We start from the raw sequence: 23239 nt of genomic DNA on the forward strand, positions 1-23239 counted from the left end.
CTTAATCAAAGTATCTCCATAGCTACAAATATCTTGCAGCTGAGTCTTGGCCCATGCCTTTGTGCTCCTTAAGTAGAAGACAGTAGTGGAAGAACTAATAACCTAATGACTATGCATATTCTGACAAGTGCAGTTAACTACTTGTAAAGATGGCCAACATTATTTAATATTAATAGATTGGGTAGGATCCTCCGCATGCAAATCTGAGCTGCCTGTACAGCCAATGCAATTTAGTTACAGTCCTGAACTACAGTGACTAGCTCAGTAGAAACTAAATTGTTTTATCCAGTCTAGGAAAGATTCTCTCAGTAGTTATTTCTATCTACTTCCAATTTGTTTTAATGTTTCTGATCTGTTCCATTTTTTTCCAAATCAATTATCATTTCTACAGTATGTGTCATCTAGCTTCCAGGCTTTACTGCCTCCTTTTTTTTTTTTTACACTGGTATGTACTATCTGTTTTGGTAGAAGGCTTCTAGGGACAACACTGAGTCAAAGGTTGAGATACCACAAAGAGAAAGATCACAATTCTCTCTCCACTTCATTCAAGTAACCAATCTACTCCTTTGAATTCTAGTCTTATTCAAAGGAATGAGCTAAACAGCTACAAAAATTGAAATATCATCGGATAGTTACAAGGTCAACAGAGAAACTCATCTGCACAGAAATGGATGAGGAAATGGTAAAAATAATTCACTGCATGTTCTTAAAAACACATGTATACCTTTATTTCCTCATCTGAATCATTTATCCTCTTGATTTCTTTGATAGATCTGCCTACTTACTTTCACTCATATATGTTTCACCAACATCTATGTCAATGAGCAGGAAGGAATTTTACATTCTCATTCCACAGAAACTTGAAGACGGTGGGTGGAAGTGCAAATAGAAATACAAATATTTTTGAGCTCCTGCCATTGTTAATCTTTATCACCAGATTAAAGTTTTCGCTGCAAGCAGCCATGAGCCGCAAGGCACTTTTTTAGGTTATTGTTTACATACGTTACACGCTAAGAAATAAGATTTTCTGTTGAAATACTTTCTAAATTAACTGAAAATTTGTATTAGAACATTGCATGAAGTTACAGTTTACTGTTCAAAATAGCTCTTACAGTCACAGACTCCTTACTCACGTAGCAGAGATTAATAGTATTCACCAGTGCTGCATTAAGGTTAGTACTTACACGTAAATCTTGACAAGCGAGAATGTTATCAAGCCACTTGTATAGATACCCGTCAGGGGAAAGACCAACATTGTCAAATACTGGTCCACAGCAGAGCACTGCTGACATGGCCTAAAAGAAACCAAGGGACTTCAGTTATTAAAAAAAATATAACAACAACAAAAAAAATTGTAAAAAAATTACATTAATAAATCTCTGAGAATTATTTCAGCCCAGATCCAGGCTAACAAGGATGCCATTTGTTTTTAGTTTTGAGGGAACTGTGTGGTGAAAATAGTTATGCAGTTCATGTTGATAAGATTGCTATAGACATTTTAGACAGACACACATGATACTGAACTGATAGCATATTTGATTTCAGAGTTGAATCAGTGAATCTGATATGTTAATGAACAGTTAAGTTCAATAAAATTTTAAAATGTATCCTCGTTTTCAAAATAATTAGCCTTGAAAAGTGTCCTCCAAGAAAACAATGCAATACTGTTAAATTCAGTCATTCAGCTGTATATACATATACTAAGATAAAAGTAAGTATCAAGTATGACAATTCAAAATACTGTTAAATAGAACGAAATAAATCCCATAATTACTTGTATTTTGATTGGAAAGTTTCAATTATGGATTTTGACAGTGGAACTTTAATACCTTTAATGCACAATATTGGTATCTTGTAATCTGATGATTTCTATCACTGTAACGGTCCAGGGGTGTGAACATAATACTGAAAGGTCCTGCCCACTGGCTGAATAAGATGAAAAGGTGATGTCTCAAGCTCTGCTGGGGGAAAAGAAATCTCCTGTGGTGAACTAAGTGAATAGAAATAGAAACAGTTATGATTTGTTAATTTTAAACGAACATTAATGCAGCAGAGATGATAACATGAATTTCCACTAAGGGAACTTTCCTAATGTTCAGTATACACTCTACTAAGTATGTAAGTTCCTTTTTCAAATCCAACAGTGAACTAGATACATCCTAATTTATTTATATTTATGCAAACATGTCCATCTGGCTTTAGAAACACCACAGAAGAAACAAATTTATGAATCATTCTTTTCGTGGCCTCTTTCATCCCTTTAGTGGCAGCTATTTACTTGTTTTCTTCCAATCCTGAGAATGCAAACTCTTATTCTAATACCGTAATAGACAGGGACAAGAAATGAAAGAAACTTGATAGCAGTTTATTTCTGACAAAAGCGTGGTATACTTCCTGAAGAGCTGAATTACTTGAGCAAATGAAAAACACTGATGAATTCTTAACCACAAAGGGCTTAAAAGATGGCAAGAACATGTTTTAGAGAACAGCTTTAGTCCCCCTAAGCAAAACACTATGTACAAAGTGTAAGAATGTGTAATGAAGAGAATAGGAAATTCTACTTGGCAACTATTTTTCACCCATAAACCACGCTAGAAGCCAGAATGTGCCTAACTAGACAATACTAACATAAATCAATATGAACAATGACTAAAGATGATAGATGATGACACTATAAACATTTGTTTGCTAACAGTTACATGTCACAGCTTCAGTAGTTATTGACATATTTTAAAGATGTCACATTAAAGGAAAATTTATCTCTTCATAGAATTACATACTATATTATTGAAATGAATCAGTTATTATTGCATGCTCTCAAAACACGCTGTAGTTTAATCATGTAAAATTCAGAAACCATGCAGTCCTTTGCTTTGTCACATACCGTGTAAAATGCGATAATAAATGTAAAGGAGACCTCTGCAATTACTCGTTGTTACTAATATTGGCATTTACAAATACAATACAATATTTACAAATACAATACAAATATTGCATTTACACTGAGCATAATTCAAAAAGGAATGAGGTAAAGAAATTCAGTATTTCATTTGTTAGCATCAGCTAAAAACTCAAGCTCAAAGGGGAATCTTTTTACTTAAATTATTTCTTCTACATGTAATAGCGTACATTTTCTGCTCCTACCTATTATTTTTAAAGGCCTGTCTGAGTTTATAAAGAGTGGTAATAAAGTCAGGGGGAGGCATATAAGGCCTAACATTAAAGAGACCCAGAAGGTCACAGATAATTTCTTAGCTGGGCTCTTAAAGAGAAGGTTCTTATGTATGACTATTACAAGCTCTGACATGCTTTACTGTTTTTTGATCTGACTAATCACAGACATTTGAACTTCTGCTCCACATTTCCCTTCACATTTGCAATATGACAATTAACCACCAGCAGCAAACAGAAAAGAAGAAAAAACAAATGACTTTTGCAACACATACATTAGATGCAATTTCATAATGTATAAAAGCAATTCAGCACCATACCTGGAACACACTGAATCAAGTTGGCAATCATTGCACTGAAATGTGCTCTCATATCCTTTAGGATTTCAACTTCTTTATCATTTTCAGCTTCCAGAAGCATGCGAGTCAGATCAACATACTCTAAGAACAAGGCTCCAAGGGCCAATGTATCTCTTTCTAGGGCTCCATTTGTGCTAGAACATAGAAAAGTTGTACATTAAATGCAATAACAGTGTAGAAATACTGTAGCCTCTTAAAGAAAAACAAAAATCCTTTTTCAAATAATATATTGACATTAACTCTAGTGTTGTATACAATGAAAATTAATTCACTTAAACAGCAGTATTTAAGATAAATGATAGTCCTACCTATCACTTATAACACTAGCGTCAGCAAGTAGTTCAAAAATTCGCAGTAACTGCAGTCTTAGTAGATCTCGGCGTTCCCGACGTTTCTTGTTCTTGAAGTTTAAAGGAAAACAGTCATTTTTATATGCATAAACGTATACATGAAAAACTAGAAACTGTCTGCACAGTGGAGATCTAAAAAATCTGATTCAAGCATTTTCTTTATGATGGAGCTTGACTGCTTCTGGATATTTCATAGTGACATTGACAAGTCAATACAGAATTAATTATCAACACATCTTTGTCTTTACAACTATTACTGAAGAAACTGTTAATAGCTACCTTAGTCCCCACTGAACACATGGAAATGAGATCAGGAAGTACTGGATAAAAAAAAGTAACTATTCAAGGTTCCCGTGCTATCATCAGATAGTACAGACATTCGCATTACCCTTACACAATCTACTTTGTACACTCGACTCACTGTAAAGTGAAAGATCAGCTACCCCAACTTCAGAAATCTAATATTTTATTTGTTCTTGAACTTGGTAATGCTGCAGTTAATTTATCACTCATATTCATGTTTGCTCCTTGCAGACAACACTCCTGTACACTGATCTTGGCCATGTTGGCTGCAATGGTTGTACACAGTAAAGATACTCTTCCAGTAGAACAGTACTGTTGTTCACTCTCTCACTGTATCTCATTATCTTCTAGAAAGCTGCCTTTTCTGTGTCATATTATGCTTTGAAAGTACTCGAGGATTCCTCCTTGCTGAAGGGCTAAAATGACTTATTTCCCTCTATCTTTCATCCTCACTAAGAAAAAACTTGAGAAGGTCAAAAAGCTGTTTTTTTCCCTCAAAGAACATAAAAAGCTCGGACATAAAAAGCTCAGACAAAGCTCTAATTTTTCTCTTCACAATGTGTGAATAGCAATACTGAATCAGATCAAAGGCTTATCTCACCTCATATTCTGGCCTTGCTGATGGCCAGTGGTAGGTGCTTGGGAAAAGAAAGTGACACTTTCCCTGCTTATTCTAAGGACTGACTGGCAGTCAGAAGCAGTTCAGCTAAAGGCTTTATTCAAATCATTATGCCATTTGACTTGTCCTACTTAAAGGCCTGTTTCTTGCCTTTTATGCTTTAAGAGTTCTGGGAAAGATATTTGGAGAGAAAAGTGCCCTCTTTTTTTTTTTTTTTTCTAATGCAGTATTGAACATGTATGGTTGTCTCCTGCACCAGCATCAGAGCCAGTGCTGTAACACTGCCCCTTGGCAAGCTCAGTGGCAGTGCCCACATAGAGGATCTTGTGTACAGTCCATATTGGTTTACCCCTAAAATTATTGCCTGTACTGATAATTCCCTTTCTGTGGCACATGTCTGTTCAAAAAGGTTATTTCTGGTGTGTTGGATACCTGCTTACTCACATGGAGGCCTGTCATGTTCTCTATTGCTACCTGACCCATTCAATCAACCTTGGGTTTGCCAGTGGCGGTGCTTACTGGAAGGTGGCCCGATTTGTATTAGGAGAAAGATGGGAATTCACAATGTGGTCTCTTCTCATATATCTCTCTCTTATTGAAATTTCTATGCAAAGTGGAAATGGCAGTTAACGTTTGCCAGACAGAGAGTTATTAAGAACAGTCCACGTAAAACTTAACATGAATGAAGTCCCTGCAGAGTGTTTTTTGTTGTTGTTTATTACCATATTGGGAAAAACTGAGATCCTCTGCCTATTCATGATTTATGTTCTTTCTGTTCACTATTCTCTGCGTGGCTTCTGTGCTAAACACCATGACTTGGCAGACAGGGATAACATGTCAAGTCACCATGAGGGTAATTTAATGCTGCTGCTGTGGAGAACAGTCAAGTGAATATAGTCTGAAACTGCTGGAGAAATGGGTAAACTAGCCTGGGCAGAGAACGGTATCAATACACTGCTTTCTGTATACAGCAGAACTGCATGGACACGAAGGCTATGTCTACACTGCTAAACAGAGACAAGAACTGTTCAGTGTCCCAAAGTTAAGTGGTACAGATGGCCTCATATTCACACTGCTCCAGAAGACCCCAAGAAGTCTGGCTATGCCCATGCTGCCTAGCAGGGCTGATGCAATACCTCTCCTGTTCACTGCTAGCTTTCTACAAACTCCCTGCTGTAACATGAGTTACAGTGCTTTTGTAGCATGACTTTGAGATAGCAAATGAGGGGAAGCATTACAGAGTAAAAGCAGCTGGGGAAGATGAGAAGACTGTGTATGGTGGCTTGGTGCCTTCTGGGACTTGTGCCTGTACATTCTGTACCACTGATCAAATTTAAATTAAACCAAGCCTTAATGCAATTATTTAAGCTGTGTTCCCATATACAGCTACTGTTTCCCGCACACAGAGCTTATCTGGGGATCTTTATCTTTTCAAGGACAAGAAATTTACTGTTTCTAAATTCATTCTGCAGTTTAAACAAACTGCTATATTTAATTTCTTCAACTGACCTCTGGTCTTCTTTCTAGGGCTTCTTTCATCAGTGGGTGAAGTTCTTCTACTAGTTCCCTAAATTAAGAAAAAAGAAAAGGTAAATACAATCCAGTATCCTCTGACAAGCACCATCTTATTGATTACATATAAACTCACATCTAAATTGCAATACAAGACATAGCATCAAAAATTACAACTTAAGTGACCTATTTGAAACAGAAGTAAAAAACTGAAAATATAAGAAATGGGGAAGTACCTGAAAACAAGGGAATTTGTTCTTCCAAATCCCAATACAAGTGATTCTGTTATTTCTATGCTTTCAAGTCTCATCAAAGGCACTAGCTGCTTTAGTAAGACTCCAACGGATGGAGTTCCAATAGCCTAAAAATATATTAAGAAATGATTAACACTTCATAGCCAAGATGTGAATACTAAGTAAATATGTTAAAGAAGATAGCACAGTCTAAGAATCAATATGTAGTTAAAAATATGTTGAAACGATATTACCATTATGGATACTAATACACAAGCCTGACCTAACATTTACTACACTACAGTCATCACAGTAAGGCCTAGCAAATAGATTTGAGAAATCCCTTTGCCTTCATTCAGATTATAGAAATTTATCAAATTTGTTATTTCATTAAAATATTCCCATAACTGCATTTATAGTGATACTGCTTCTCCCAGGAACTACTACTTGAAACAATATTTCAGTATTCCTTCATGTACACCAGGCATTCAATCCATACTCAGGAACTTCCCTTAATCTCTTTATAATGCTCTAGATTTACTGGAGTAAAGAAATGGAACAACAAGCTAAATTTAGCTTTAACCCATGTCATACAAAATGCCTTAAACACATGCTTTGAATATACATCACCCAGAATTCAGAAAAAAAAGTATTGTTTTGAAAATGCCAAAGCTTTTGTCAATTATTTTGTCACCTCACGCTAAACCTAAGTTCTAGCAATTACATGCCTTAACCAGTTTGCATAGATCAAATACTCTCCAAAGTGAAATGTCTTTCATGAGGATGCACTCTCGCCGTCATTATTTTACATGCAGATACCAAATAATTTGCTTGAAGCAAGGTGCATCACCTTATTATCATAGTTCACTGTTCCATCAGGAGTGGTAGCCATGATCTCTGGTGTTGAAGCACGCAAGTGTCCTGGGCTCATAATACTGGGCTTTGCTACTCCAAAACAGAGAATAAGATAGTTTCGCCATAAAGTAACATAGTTGTCTCCACTGCTTGCTGTACTTGTTTTCTTTGCATTGACGGGAATACTAGAATTTAAAAATGAATTAAATTATTAAAATCATTTCCTAGTCTTAAGTACACAGTATCCTGACATATATTAAAAGGGAATAGAGCATGTTGTGCAGCTGTCACAATATCAGGACATCATATGTGCAAAAATCAATGAAGGTAGAAAACTAGAGCTTTCCACATTACAAGTTACATTATGTAACTCAAAACTGAATGCTTGGGTAGCAAGGGTGCAGGTCTTAGACACCAATCTTGAAATATGAGACTAACACAGCTTGTATTAAAATCACACAAACCTATAAAAATGAAAGCTACATGCCACTTACTTTGGATCCACAAGAGGCATTATGAGCTGTAGCCTAGTGAAAGCATAGGGCCAAGCATAGCTGAGAGCTGTAGGACAGTGTTTTGGTAAATTCTCCTGCCTAAGAAAACTGAAGAGGCAGAGAACCCATGGATCTTTAACAGACTGTGCAAATATCCAGACATGGGAAGGACTTTTCACATCGTAATGGCTATTTACTAAGACTGCATTCCATTCCACCAGCCATTGCAAATCCACACTATGTGTTAAAGGGATTGTTGTCTGTGAAGAGAAAAAAAAAAATCACAGCCAAATTAATTTATTTCCTGCCATGTTCCCCTCAGCATTTCTATTTACTGTCCAGCTCCATGGTCAATTTCTGTAGGATTTTTTAGATTAACGCTTTTGTGCTTCTAGTCATCATAAATGCTTCTAGCTCAGGAGTCTCTTGTATTAGGCTGCAGCCTGTAACAAGTATAGACTGTCCTTATGTTCATCATCTGAACAGCCAGGCAGGGCCTCAGGCCATGATTAAGACTCCTTCATGCAATGATGGTCGGATAAACACCAGTGCTTTTAGTAAATATTCTTTGAAATTCAGAAGGGTATTTGAATATTTGTGTATCAGAATCACAGAATGGCTTAAGTTGGAGGGACCTTAAAGATCATCTAGGTCCAAACCCCTGATGTAGGCAGGGTTGCCACCCACTAGCCCAGGCTGCCCAGGGCCCCATCCCACCTAGCCTTAAATGCCTTTAGGGATGGAGTATCCACAACCTCACTGGGCAACCTATTCCAGTGTCTCACCGCCCTCTGAGTAAAAAAATTCTTCCTAATACCAATCTTAAATCTCCCCTCTTACAGTTTAAAGCCATTCCTTCTTGTCCTATCACTATCAAACCATGTAAAAAATCTGTCCCTCTCTGGCTTCAAAGCTCCTTTCAAGTACTGGAAGGCTGCACTGAGGTCTCCCTGGAGCCTCCTCTCCTTCAAGCTAAACAAGCCCAGCTCCCTCAAACTTTTTTATCTGAAGACAAGACACCTTATATACAGTGTTGAAGATAAGACTTTCTCAGTGGCTCCTCAAGAAGCAGTACACAGGTGATGCCTGTAATATAATGGAGTTTTGGAATTCCCGGGCAGATGGCTAGAGCCTTAAATCTACGCAATTTCTTTAATTTCTAGCAATTGCATTCTTGGTATATCATGTCAGTGTTATGTCAGTGTCTACTAGCAGTAGCAGTAAAGTACTACTTACTGAATCTGAGACAGCCACATGAATAAAACTCTCAAGAATAGAAGAACTTAACTGATCCATTACATCAATCATAGGCTTGTCATCATCCTGTAGAACACAGAGAGCATAAATTAGCTGCTTTCCTTACTGATTTTTTTCCATTCCCATTTTTCTGGTACATGAAATAGACCACCTAAAAATTATGCCACGAATCTAAAATGGCAAAAAAAAAAAAAATCCCCCCAAAAAATACTACCCAAAAACACCTTAGTAGGGAAGGACGCATTTAGTTCTTTCCACATTAAACTCAGAACCAAGTCCATGCTGCAGTTCTAAATTAAGATAACTTGTTTCTATAGCTCATTGCTTTAAAAGCCCATATCAGAATATCTCGTATAACTCCAGACAGCTGGTATCAAAAGACTGAAAAATTAACTTACTGTTTATTACAGCATTCCTTTGCTATGAACACATTTATTTGTGTTCTTAGGCATTTAGATGCTTGCTGAGCTGTGGCCACCAACACACATGATTCTCCATGCTTCTATATCCGTAAAAAAGACTTAAGAGGCCTTTGCTATTTAGTCAAAATGTATGTGAATAATCTTACATGTGTCTTATGCAGTGTTTTTTATAAAATGGTATGCCAAAGGAATGAGCTTCATTTCCAATATAAATATGTAATGCTGACAATACAAAAACGATCTGTTCAGCCAAAAAAAAGAGTGTGTTGTACATTCACATCATGTCAAGAGAAAATATTAATTTGCTGTGCAAGTTTCAGATTGAACAAATTCTTGTACAGGGTACATGCCCAGCAAACTACAGAAAGGTCTGCCATGTTAACAAACAAAGAAATGGAAAGCTCATATCAGAATATAAACTAAGTGCATATCTGCTGCATTGTAGCAATTGCTAAAAGTAATGGTAATACCACTTTTGATTTTTAGCTTTGTAAAACGCTAACTGAAAGTTCCAGAAAAGGAAAACCATACCTCTGCCTGGCCAAGTGCCAGGAATAAAGCACGGATCTCTCTGAGAATTAAAACAGCTAGTTTACGGGTAGCAACCTGGAAACTACACAGCAGAACCAGCGCAAATCCTTCAACTGCATGTAGTACATTAGAATAGGGGCTTCTTTCGGTCTGTATCCTGTGGCTGGATCCATTTGGTATCAACTGTAGACCGATGCATGGGGGGAAAAAAATGAAGCAATATTGTTTGAAAACTAGATTTCCAATAAATATTCTATTTAACTACAACGCATAAAGAATCAAGATGCTGAGGTCTCGTAAATGCTACATAGGATACAGAAAGCATTCCCTCAAACCACTATGTTTTGTTGTTTTAACATTCATTCGGCTGGACCCCTCTTTATAAACTGCAGTTCAACTCTCTGTTTTATTCCATCCTTTAGTATAAGATGAAGGGGTAAATCACACTGCCAAGATTTTGCAGTTTTCCTGCTTTGGAGAGCAGGGTTCCCAGGTCCTATAATACTGTAGCAGGCAGCGCCATGAAGGGGCATGTGAAACATACCAAAGAGGAACCCACCAATAAGGTAAAGTAGTATTTACTGAAAAGTACAAGAGGCTTTCTCTTTCTCACATTTTTGAACTACTATTACTTGTGAATAATGGTTCTCTGCAAGATAAAGCAGACATCACGCTTGCACAAAAGAGGAAATTTCCAAAGTGATTGGGTAAGGTGATGAGAAGTCTGAAAATCATCTCTCACAATGAAAATATCTATAGGACAATGTAGATAGAAGGAGCAGGAGCTAAGCTGCTCAGTTCCCAGGAATGTCAATAGCATATGAAGTCAGCAAGCTTTAAAGAACGATTGTGTTATCTGATGTTTTTGGATTAACCAAATGAAATGTCTATGGGAAAGGAAGATCCATTTCACTGTTCCCAACATTGCATTCTCACTAGCATTATCAATCAGTTTCAGTCCTGGGAAAATGTTCTTCCGCAACAACTATGTAGACATAATTTCACTTGATGTGCTTTTGCTGACATGCTTGCTTCAGTTTGACATGCATTCTCTTCTGTTACTCAACAACAATAACATCTGCTATATTACACAAGGAAATGTCTGTCCTCAAAAGACTGCTGAACTAATTACCTTAAAAAAATCTTATGTGGAGTGAATTCTTCTCAGGTGAGTAAATACAAAACACGTAAAATACAGAAGCACAAGCGAACACCATTTCAGCCTTCAATTAATATAAAAGCTTGGACACAAAACTCTTCATTTCATACCTCTGAAGATCTGGCTTTTGCCTGTTCAGCAGCTTTTCCTGGAGTGTGTATGACAAGCTTCCATTGTGTGAGCAACTGTAGCAGCAACTTTAGTGAAGTGTCAAGAAGGGTATGATGCATATCATTCACTTCACGCAACAGAAAATTAGTAAAACCGAAAAGTACATCCTCCCGCCAGTCAACAAAGTCAACAAGTAGACCCTGAAGAGAATTTTGTGCAATGTGTCGAAGTTCATCATCCATATGGATAGACAACCTGTAAGTAGAAGTAAATCTCTGGTAATGAAGGAGCTTTTATTGTGATAATGAGCACGTTTCTCAGTAAATTAACATTGATGGAAAATTCCCAGTGCCTATGTAAATTTCAATGATGCTATCATGTTTTTATTATTACTGATCACAATTAACACCTTTAGACTGTTTTCACTGTCATTCTTTCTACAATAATATGTGAACATACTTGTAGATTCAAAGGAATTGCCTCACTCCTAAAAGCTATGGCTTTACATTATACTATTCGGCAACGCTGCCTTCTCCCCAAACAAAGAATAGTTTTGCTTTACTCACTTACAGAATTCTGAACCATTTCTACTTCACTAGAACCCCAAAAAGCTCACAGAGTAACACTTGACTTTATAATCTATCTATTTGCTTACTTTCAGTGTAGAAATAGAAGAATTGCAACACTTATGTTGCCTATCACCTAAAAAGCATCTTTAGCCAAGAAGAAAATCCCAGTTATGGAAAGAAATCTTCGAAAGAAATAAAAATGAGCATTTCCATCAAAAACTACGTAAGACAGGGAATTAGGAAAAACAGGCTAAGGACATTCTGCACTTTTAGAAACTCATCTCATACCCTGAAAATCCTTCCAAAAGTTTAGATTTCAGATCCCATTTTCTAGATTTCATTTCCATCTAAATTTGCATTGTGTTGACACTCTTTTTCAACACAAAAAAATCTATATACATTGACACAAAATTTAACAAACCACATCTGTGTTTGTACCCTGGCAGAACACTGTAAATTCAGATAATTCTGTCTTGCAATTCCTGGTTCAGTGCTTTTATGATATATTTTGCTTCCTCCCCCAAGAGACCATAATTTTCTGGAGTGTGTCAGCACTCATTTTTGAAGTATTTAATCTATATTTAACAGAACAGCTGAAAATAAGGATGCATTGGAAAGAAAAGGATAGAAATCAAGGGAGAAAAAAAGCACCAGCCAAATGGAGGGGAGTCAAATTCCAGTTGGTTAGAATTGTATGACAAGATGCAGCTCAGAACAGTCCACTGTATCTGCATAAGGGACTTTTTAGTTACATAAATGGAAAGCAATTTAACCTCTTGTGAATATGATTCTAAAAATAACTATCACGCTTTAATATCATTCTTTAATAACAGCGTCTTTTTATATGAATTTGGAATCACGGTTGTAAAGGACGGAACTGTTTTTCTTTTATTGTCTCAAAGCTTGCTTCGTGAGGCCTTTCTGATGATAAGACTCTGACTGGCGACTGCTAACTATCTAGGAGGGTGAATGGTGGGTGTTGTTGTGCCACAGCACCTCTGCTCATGATTGCAAGCAGGACAGGCAGCCTTTCTCAGGGGTGCGGCTTGGAGGAGCTGACCACTGCGAAAGGTGATAATGCTTGTGCCTGGCAACAAAGGCACCACTCCCTTCTGGCTTATCTGTTGGGCCAGGTATGTCATACCAAACTAAGGAGGAAAACAACCTCACCGAAATGGGGGATAAAAGGCCCTCGCTAAACTGGGGACTTTGGAGACAAACTCCCAAAGACACCTTTGACGGAGAATTCCCTGAGGGGAAAACTTTGTCGGAAGAACCCCCGGGACCGGCTTGCTGCGGAGCTCCCTGGCTGTCTCCCATCCCCCTCGGTGATCAGACGAGTTCCTGAGATCAACGGACCTATTGTGTACCTCGCTGGACCCACGGTGGTGACTATATCTCTTTTGCTATCTGCAAAGACTCCTTGCTTATATTTCCTACTTTCCCTATCGCCTACCTTCCCTTCCCCATCTCCCTAAAAACGGCTAGGACTTTAATAAACTGGTTGGACCAACATTTGAACCGTTGCTTCTTAATCTCACGCCGGGTATATACACAAAAGAACCTTACCTCCCTCCTGTAAATTGGAGCGAGACAACGGTATGTTGCTGCGCTAGGAAAGGACCATTTCTTTCTCATCTTTGGATTGCCATACACCAAAAAAAATCAAGACCCCTAAGACAGTGATTAAGCCATCCAGAAAATGACTACCACAGTGACATAAATAATGGAAAAGGGGATACAAAAGATGTGCATCTACAAATCCAAGTTACCATGCAATGGCATTGGCCACTATCTAATGAGAATAAATTCAATTGAGCATGAGAATATATCTCTGTACTTCTACCATATGGAAGGTAGCTTGAGGGAGGAAGTAAATGCTTGTTGGTACTTGAGTCTGATAAACTCGAAACCTTGCTTTGGAATTTGCAATGAATGGTTCCAGTGGGCAGTAAAGTGGTAAGACATACAGCATTTACTTGACATCTGCTGTACTGCTTAAATTTTAATACAGCTGTCCTGGAAGAAAGTCTTGCTGTAGGGTTACAGATTCCTCTCGAAACTGCCAGAAGACACATCTGTTGTGAGGATGAAAAGTTAAAACCTAACAGCGAATAAAAGAACCCATTAACCCTAACATCATTTTATCTTTAGTGAGAAAAAATATTTAAATGCCTACCATACAAACAACAAAACCCTGTACAAAACCACTGCAAAACAGATTTTCAGTTTCTGTTAAAAGATTAAAATATTTCAAAATCTTTTATTCTTGTATTGATTTAGTCTCAAAATGTAATCACCTCAGACTAAGAAAAGAAATAATATTGTAATAAGATTTATGATGTGATAAGAGAACAGTAATGACTTATCTCCTGGAATTACTTTTTCCATAGCTGGAAAAAGTAGTCAATCCAGACCCAAGGGAGGGTATACAGAATGCAGAAGCAGCTCTATTGCTGGGGTAGTCTGCAGACTTATGTTAAGATAAGGACAGGTATTACTTCCTTAGACAGTTTATTTCCTTGTTCGGTGAAGCTGTACTTCTGCAGGCCATTTTCAGTCCACACTATCACAAACAGACCTAATTCTTTCAACCTTTCTGTGTGGCTTACATTTTTTAAATCATTCATTTTCTATTTTCCCCTGGTCAGTCTCTTCTTAACTGCATCACATCAGCCTGGACACAGTTCTTCAAACCAGGCATGTTTGACACTAATTAGAGGAGAACTTTTTAAAGTCTTTTAGACATTTCTATTTATGCCAGGGAATAACATTTGCCTCTTCACAGTAACATCACTTTCTTGTAACAGTTTATGATCCATTGTAACCCAAAGATCCTATTCCACTATACTGAGATACCACCCAGTTCTTTCAATACCAGGCCATACATTGCCTGGACCATGAATTGCCCATTGACTGTTTTCTGATTAAAACATTCCAACATATTACTCATACATTTATGTTTACCTAAATTGTTTCCTTTGCTGTACTTGCGAATCTGATTTAAAACAGCACCAACGGCTTTGAAATGCTTTAGTGTGAGTAGACACAGGACATAAGAACTTCCCACAGATTACTACAGAATGGCTGGACATGTAATTACATCCAAGAGTGTCCTAGTGATGTTGTTTTCAGCTCCTCTTGATATCTCACTTCCTCTCAGAGTCAAGGACTAAGATTACCAAACTGACCTACCGCTTACAATGTCCCAGCATGGTAATTGCCCAAGAAACGCTTACAATGATGACTATAGCTAAAGAATCACAACGATCTTTTCTGCATAAAGTCTGAGGCTTGAACATGGAGAAAGACAGTGGTTATTTTGACAATTATGAGACGTAAGGAGAGAAGCACTGACTTATGAAGAAATACACATCAGTGTTTATACTTTCTTAGTCCTACAGACATTATTTTTGAGGTCTGATCTTAACAATCCTCTGTGGTCAAAGAGCAGAATGGATATATGCCTTCGACCACCTTAGTTAAGATCATTAGTGAGGATGAAAGCTGGTTAAAATATTGGATTAAAGGCAAACATGTCCCATTTCATTTTCCTTAATTGAGATTCATGTCATTATCTAATGTATCAGTGTAATTTGATACGGTAATGATTTGAAACAACACATAACTGGGTTTAATCACAAGGAAACCAAGCTTGCCATGGAGAACATCACCCTTCACCTTGGCTACAGTTTTGGCTTGTTTAGCTGTCTGCACTCCTTACCGCTAGCAGAATTAATTGATTCATTGCTCTAGTGCATCACTGGGAGTTGGCTGTTCACACAGTACAAAAAAATGCTTTTGCACATAACCCTCCGACTCCCACATCTGCCATTCCTCACAGATATGTGAAAGATTTCAAAAGCAAGAACAAAGTGGAAAATATTGTTTTGCCACAGCTACATGACAGCAATATGTTGCTGAGGCCCTGTGGATTGATTTATCGCCAGACTTACAAGCACATGCTGAAACCTTTGATTTGTATACTAGAACCGAAATGTATCACACAGAGCTTTCTGTACTGGCCAGCACTTGTTATCATAATTATCTGCAGTAAGTCACTGTATTGATGTCCTGAAAAATAACCATAAACATTCTACACTATAAATGTTCTACTATACATACTGTATGTTCTACACATAAATGTTCTACACTGCCTTCAGTGAAGTGAAGTATACCTATATAAATTCAATACCGAAATAAATCCAAGCAGGGAGGATAAGAAATTAAAACTTTCTGCCTTATAACAAAATCATTTTTATAAAAATTATTATTATCAATTAATTTAAAAAGTATTTGGAAACATATCACATGCAGAATGTTCTGTTTAACCAAATAAGTGGGAATCAGGAACCAAAACTAAATGTTTATTTTCATGTCTTTCTACTGCACAGAAAAAAATTTCCCTCTCTTCTGTTAATCAGTATGCTGTGATGGTAAAAAAAAGGTAACAAATAGTCAGTATCTTGTCACCTAGATACTGAGGATAAAGAGCTCTAGATGATGTATTTATTCTTTTAGAAAATTAAGTCTAAAATGTAAACACAATGGCTATAAAATAATGCTAGGACTTCTGTGTCTTTTCCATTAGCAGAAGACTACTTTTGATATGGATATGGCTTTGTCTAAGCAAGCACTACACACTCTGTGGCTCAGTTTTCTGTTCTGTTCCCCTTCAGCAGTTGTTTAATGATTGAACAGCTTACCTTGCCAGCAAGTCGATCAACTCAAGTTTTGACATTCCATCAGGAAGCAATCGAGGAATAGCAGCAACACATGTTCGGAACAGATCAATTTTTGGTTTTCTCTCACCACTGGAAATTTGAAACAGAATTTTAACTGCACAAGTACTGGTGTTAAAGGATCCATCTATAGTTTTGCAAAGATGGGATGAACAACAATGGAGCACCAGAGTCCACATGAGAATATCAGGACAGAAACAAAAGCGTTAACAGTGAAACAAGGAAACTGCTCTTGTATAAAAAATCTTGATTTTGACATTTTTCATTCACAATACTTATACAAAGTACTTCCACAGTACTTGAAAAGTACACTATCATTGACTTACTGCTTTTCTCTAGCAGATACATCAAGATAGAGTTACAACATAGGAAAACTCCTCCATCAAGATCGGCTTTTGCATGATGCAAGCAGTGAGGAAAAGCTGGGGATGTTCCCCACCCCAGTGCAGCTACAGTCTGTCAACTGAATAAAGTAAATAGTGAATATGTAAGAAGGCCAAATAAGAGCAGAGACAGACCATTGCCCTCAAGAGGGCATGAACCTACGGAAACCCTGCTGCATCCATAATTAGACTGAGAGAGAACTGCTCTTCAGGGCAGGTAGGGCCAGAGAGTTTCTGTTGATCTCTAGCAGAGATAGCAGTTATGTAGCAATCATTATCAGCTAAAACATGTTACAGTAGCCCCAAGGCTGCTCTAATCTCTGAAATGGCTTAACTGTTCCTGAACTGCCTGAGAAAGTGGTTCTGTTTAAAGTTCAGTATGAACCAGAAACTAGGTTGAAAGTCCTTAATTTTTCCAAAAGTAGCTGAAGTTTCAACTGCTGATAATTTTCAGGGCAGATGCCATCCTGACTTCTTTATTATCTTAACAAAATGGTATGGTAATATGTCTTCAATAGATCAATTTAAATTGTACAATTTGGAGAAATAGTTTTCACAATGAATTATCTCAGTTTTATGCTACCTGTATCACATATCCAACAGACACAACTTGAAAGCAGGTGTCAGCAACTGACTTGAGAAACTGTGAAACACAACTCCCTTTTTGACAATTTGGTTATAAAGAAGTCCCTTTGAAGTACTGCCACTGATGTAAACAGAGGTTACACTAATCATTACTGCAAAATACTGAATTATAGTTTTTAAAAAACAAAAGTGCTATCAGAAATTTTATCTGCACAAAAACAAATTTCTTGCCGACATGAAGTGGAAAGTGAACTTTGCAGAGTTTCATTATTATCAGTCCCTAGTGACTGTAAACAGTTTGTGCAGTTAAAGCTGAGGCATGTAAAATAATAGTCTGAGGGGAAACTGTTATGAGGGCAAGTGAGTAATTATTTATAAATATAAAATCTGTGGGTGTTCTGCAGCTTATCAGCCGCTCAGAAGTCTAGCAGGAGAAGATCCAAGTTTGAGGCTCAAGTTCCCATCTTATCTGAGCTACCAGGCACAGCACGCAAAGCGCCTGGCAAGAAGGCTCTGACAGGGCTCTGCGCTCATCTCTGGCTGGCTCAGGATCCAGCAGGATGAGCTCTGGATGAAGACACTGACAGATGTCCTCAGCTGGAAGTCTGATTCCATACCAGCAGTAGGGCTTTTTAGCTAGGTACGGTCAGCAAAAAGATGTATATATGTTAACCTTATTCTGACTAAATACTGGAAATTAATTATAACCAGTAATGAAATTCATATCCCACTGCAGGGTGAATAGAAAACTCAGTTTATAGTGTTGTACCTATGTATTAAAGCCCATAAGAACTCAACTACTTAATTCTGGAGAACTGCAAAATTCTGTGGATACAATGATGAGCAATTACATATCAACAATATATTGGCTTTTTCAGCTATCATGCATAGAACAGTTTTTAAAAGGGTTATGTTGAAAGTTGATAGCTAATTAAGTTGTGCAGGAGTTGACATGAGTTTAGGTTAAGGCTGTTAACAAAACACCTCAGATATTTCTGTTTTCCATAGAAGAACAAGAAAAAAAATGTGATATAATGTGTTTTTCCATTCTCTTGCATATATTAATTAAATTAAGTTCCATCTGGATATAAGGCTATTCTGGTTACAGCACAGAAATGTAGCATCTTACATGGCCAGATACAGACCCCCAGCCTTTCTAACTTTATGTCTCTGGCAAAGGTAGCTACCAAACTAAAAGTCTTCCTGAATCTTAAACTCACAAGTCTAATTATTCAGTGATTCTAATAATAAACAGCACTTCAATGATGCTGAGAAACCGCAGAAAGGAAATTTACAGCTAAGATAAAGTACACTTCTCATCTAAGGGCTCACTGTTCTACTAATTAACTTCTGGAAATAAAATGTGAGATTAAAAATTCATTTTTTCCTCCCCTTCAAACACTTGGACACCCAACATTAATATGAAAACTGACTGCAAGTACTGAGCAATACAGTACTGTAAGAAAAATTGTGCTGTAAGAGAAATACGAAATATTACCAGATAGTAATGTTGGCATTTAATATAAATAAACTGAGACAAAGCTAAAGACACAAAGAGTTTAAAATCTCATTGTGATCATCACAGCAACAAGCAAGGGCAAAGGAAAGGCATTAAAACATAGGGATTATATCAGCTGTAAATTGGTGGTTGAGTTTGGCCCATCATCCATCACACTAAAAGTCCACCTCACTATAATTCTCTCCTGGAAACTTCCCTCGTTATTCAGTTCAGATGAGAATGCCAAGAGCCGCTGATGGAGGCTGGCTGAGGTGCACACTGGATTGATTCCAGTCCAGTGGAATACTTCTTACATTCAAGACTGTTATGAAAAGGTGACTTGGGCTTCTACGGAATAATATATTTTGACTACAGGTATGCACAGTAATGAGAATTTTGAATGATCACTTGGTATTAATGGAGATTTACATATAGATTTTTTTCATTTATTTTGAACTTCAGCAATGTAAAGATACTTTAAAACTGTTCTATGCATAGTTGGTAGGATTTCTATGGACTTTGCAAATTCTTCCATCTGAACATTCTTAAGACACATACAGAGATTTTGGTCGTATTGAGAGTGTCAGTTCAACTCCAAACACTATAACACGCAGAGATGCACGCTTAACTTGTCATAAACAGTTTTTCAGTGTATATAAGCTAAATGTTCTGGTTTCTTGCTGACACTCTGATGATTCAAGATAGACAGTGCAAAAGTTCTAAAATTGCACCTCAGTATTTAATGGGATTTATTGTTCTTTAACACTCACGTGATCATGTCTTCCGGTTCTTTGTTAAGCATCTGTATGTTGGTTAGCATCATGCACCGCCCCACTTCCTTGTCAAGATGTCTGAGGATGTTGTCCACTGCTTTTCTTACTTGAGAGTAATACAATGACATACCTGCAATAATATGCATTTTGTATAATTTGTGATATTTGTAGATGTGTATATTTTGAAAAAGAAATATGCTCATCCAAGCTGTGTTGCATGAGTTAAGAGCAATGTTTTACACGTGATACAGCATACTCCATTAGCACAGATACCTTAACTCAGAGATGGAATATGTTACCATCTCAAAAAACTACTGTACATAAAAATAGCCAATATGATATAAATACATATTTCCCAGTGGAGTAACTGAAAAACACTTGGTCAAAAATATGTGTGTACACAGACAAATAGAACTGCACAGTTTGCCAAGCTATATATTTTGTGACTTTCCACAACAGAAGTAAAAGATCTAATCTAGTAGCATGGTTTAGAAATGACAAGCATAAGGAAAAAAGGAAATCTGAATAAGCTCTTCTCAAACTAGAAATAAGTGACATGCTATTTTACGTGAAATACAACATTAGTCACACAGGTTTAAAGGAGTTTATGAAAATGCAATACATCAGAAATAAAACTTCAATGCTCTTATCATCCATATTAATCAAATGCTAAAATTCCAATTTTCTTAATCAAATTTAAGTTTATTAACACCAAGCAATGGTGTCTAGCAACTGTACAGTACATTTTTGTCACTGGTGTGGAAATATGTAGACTCTGTTTCATTCACATAGATTTGGGGACTTAATGGAGTACTATGATGAGTAGCCAAACTTCCTTTTCTACTAGTAAATCAGACGCATTCAGCACAGGATATACAAGAGTTTCCTTTGGCATGGGCTTCTCCATAATGACTACAGTAGAAGCCCAGGACACTTCCAACCTGGGAGTTCAGTTCAGCTTTGTTTTACATTTAAAAGTTTCTGCCATTCTTAAAGGTTTTCCTTGGTGATATATACATGGCAATTAAAACAGGAATACACAAATGAAATCTTTGCTGGACTTTAAAGCTGGTGCATGTTCAAAGCCCTGGCATCATCTCTATTAGGATGATTACCCATGAATAAACACAGCTAGAAGTAAAAGAGCTAAGTGTTAAAAAACAGTGTTGCTGTCTTAGATACCATCTAGGTATGTAAGAGTTTTTCTTGAAAACAATTTTGCATAATAAAACAAAATTAAAAAAACACTCTATAGTTGTCAAACCGAATCACATATTAGAACAGAAATATTCACAATAATGACATCAACTGGATTCTTAACACTACTAAATTATTCTAGAGACCTTTTCACATTGATTCATGCGCAGCTTCAATACTGACCTATCATTTTTGCTTCCTCCTCTGTCAGAGTTTTGCTCAAATATGTTTTCTTCACTCTGAGAGTATTTCCAGAGGGAAGGACAGCTCCAGTCACTGGCATTGGAGGTTCACCATCTTTTTGCTGCAGACTATCAGCAATTACCAAGAAAGCTCTCAGACCAATATTCATTCTCTGTAAAGTTCCAAAGATGAATGAATATCACAATCAAACAATCATATTCTTAAACCACTTTGAAATTTTGTTACACAGTTGTACTTTCTTCAGTATTCCAGTCACATCAACTAACCTGACATATGTCGTAAAAAATAGCCATAAAATTAACTATGAATTTGTAGCTTTACTATGAGCAGTTGCTCTTCCCTCTCAAAACTTCAGTTCTTCTCATCTTTACACTATAATTTTATCTTCAAGATAAAAAATATGGATTTGAACCTGGACTTTAATAATGCATCCTAACTGGACCTAGAGTTAAGCACAAATGGCCTAAATGGTCATTATGAATGAAAATTAATAACTGTCTAAAAAGAGCACAAGATGGACCCTACTATGTGAAAAGTTTGGCATGGAGCTCAGCACCAAAACATCAGGAAGATGAAGCTAAGTGAAGTGAATGTCTCCAGGGAGTAGAGAAGAAAACCTGGAGTCTTTATACTGCATTGATTAAAACACTAGAATGCTTTTCATTTCTGAGAAATGTATTCCAAAAACTTAGAAGTCCTCATGTCAGTCTTCCAGAAATGCATTCAAACAGACATAGGCAGTTTCTTAAAACACAAAAGTCTGTGTACAACAAAAATCAGCCAATTATTTCTTTGTCTTTGGACTTAAATTGTTGCTGATGAACAGCAACATTTCAGACGTTGAGATCTCATGTCTATGTCCCTCTGATACACAGATGTCTTGATGCAAAGAAATAATATGTCTATTCCCCATAAGCTCTGCCTCATGCAGTGCCCATGTGCAACGAATGATATCTGCAGCACAGCAGTGCTCAGACTACCGCAGATGAGTCTGATGCCAAGCTTGGCAGGGTCTGCCTGCTCAGGAGCTCAACTTGATTTTTCTGTAGACCACTGAATAAAGATGAAAGCTGTGCTGTAAGTAGAGCTCTCATGTTTTTACTGGTTTTGAGAGTAGAAAGCTTAACACACATTTCAAAATACCTGTTTTAGAATCAAAGCGAATTTTTGCAAATAGCTCTATTTATTTTAACATTTTAATGAATAGATATGACTGTGCAACAGTACAGGATTAGGATCATACAATCATTGTATTCTCAAATGGTTTGGGCTGGAAGGAAACTTAAAGGCCATCTAGCTCCAACTCCCGGCTGTGGGCAGGGCAATTTCCAAATATTGCTTGGGAAGTGGTCAATGGCAAAAGCATGCTTTGAATGTAAGTGGAAAGCAAATGTATCACATTATAATACACATGTGCTAAAAAAATAAATGCAGATGCATGTCGTACCTCAGGGTTGAGACTGAAAGCTTTCGCAGGTTTTCCAACACAAAGGAAATCAAAGATAATTTCCTTCATTGCAAAATCTAAACGTTCCTAAAATAGAAAAATATTGCAAATTGTTAAACTTCTCACTTCTGCTACTTATTTCAAGGCAACAGAATCTTGATAACTAGTTTATTCAGGATTTATTTAAATGTTCAGAAAAACAGAACTTTAGGAGTATGCTGAACACATCATCAGATCTAAGCTTTCATCGCTGCTGTATGTTGACAAACGACAAAATCCTGCCTGCCTAATTTATAGCATTTGCATACAAAATGAGCCATTTTGGAAATAAGGCTTTTAATTATTTCATTTAAACTGCAGTAATTATGGCACTAACATAGTATTTTATATAAAAGCAGATTATTCACAGATGGCATAGTTCAGGGAAGATTTTAAGCATCTGTTGTATTCACTTCTATACAGAGA

General features: G+C 36.9%; 1 protein-coding gene across 8 annotated transcripts in view; it reads right to left on the bottom strand.

Moving 5' to 3' along the window:
* Positions 1-23239, bottom strand: part of FRY (FRY microtubule binding protein) — a 223574-nt gene that overhangs the window by 65726 nt on the left and 134609 nt on the right. For all 8 annotated transcript variants that reach the window (XM_085536268.1, XM_085536269.1, XM_085536265.1 and 5 more), the window contains 15 exons: positions 22775-22861; positions 21307-21478; positions 19924-20056; positions 16652-16759; positions 11376-11631; positions 10107-10289; positions 9133-9219; positions 7897-8156; positions 7398-7587; positions 6551-6675; positions 6312-6369; positions 3839-3930; positions 3492-3664; positions 1830-1990; positions 1185-1295 (listed from right to left, as the gene is read on the bottom strand). In XM_085536268.1, the coding sequence (XP_085392394.1) occupies positions 1185-1295; positions 1830-1990; positions 3492-3664; positions 3839-3930; positions 6312-6369; positions 6551-6675; positions 7398-7587; positions 7897-8156; positions 9133-9219; positions 10107-10289; positions 11376-11631; positions 16652-16759; positions 19924-20056; positions 21307-21478; positions 22775-22861 (2196 nt within the window). The remainder of the gene's footprint in view (positions 1-1184; positions 1296-1829; positions 1991-3491; positions 3665-3838; positions 3931-6311; positions 6370-6550; positions 6676-7397; positions 7588-7896; positions 8157-9132; positions 9220-10106; positions 10290-11375; positions 11632-16651; positions 16760-19923; positions 20057-21306; positions 21479-22774; positions 22862-23239) is intronic.

This window comes from Coturnix japonica, chromosome 1 (genome assembly GCF_054131305.1).
Source record: "Coturnix japonica strain WE chromosome 1, WE-NBRP24, whole genome shotgun sequence".
NCBI classification, from domain to species: Eukaryota; Metazoa; Chordata; class Aves; order Galliformes; family Phasianidae; genus Coturnix; species Coturnix japonica.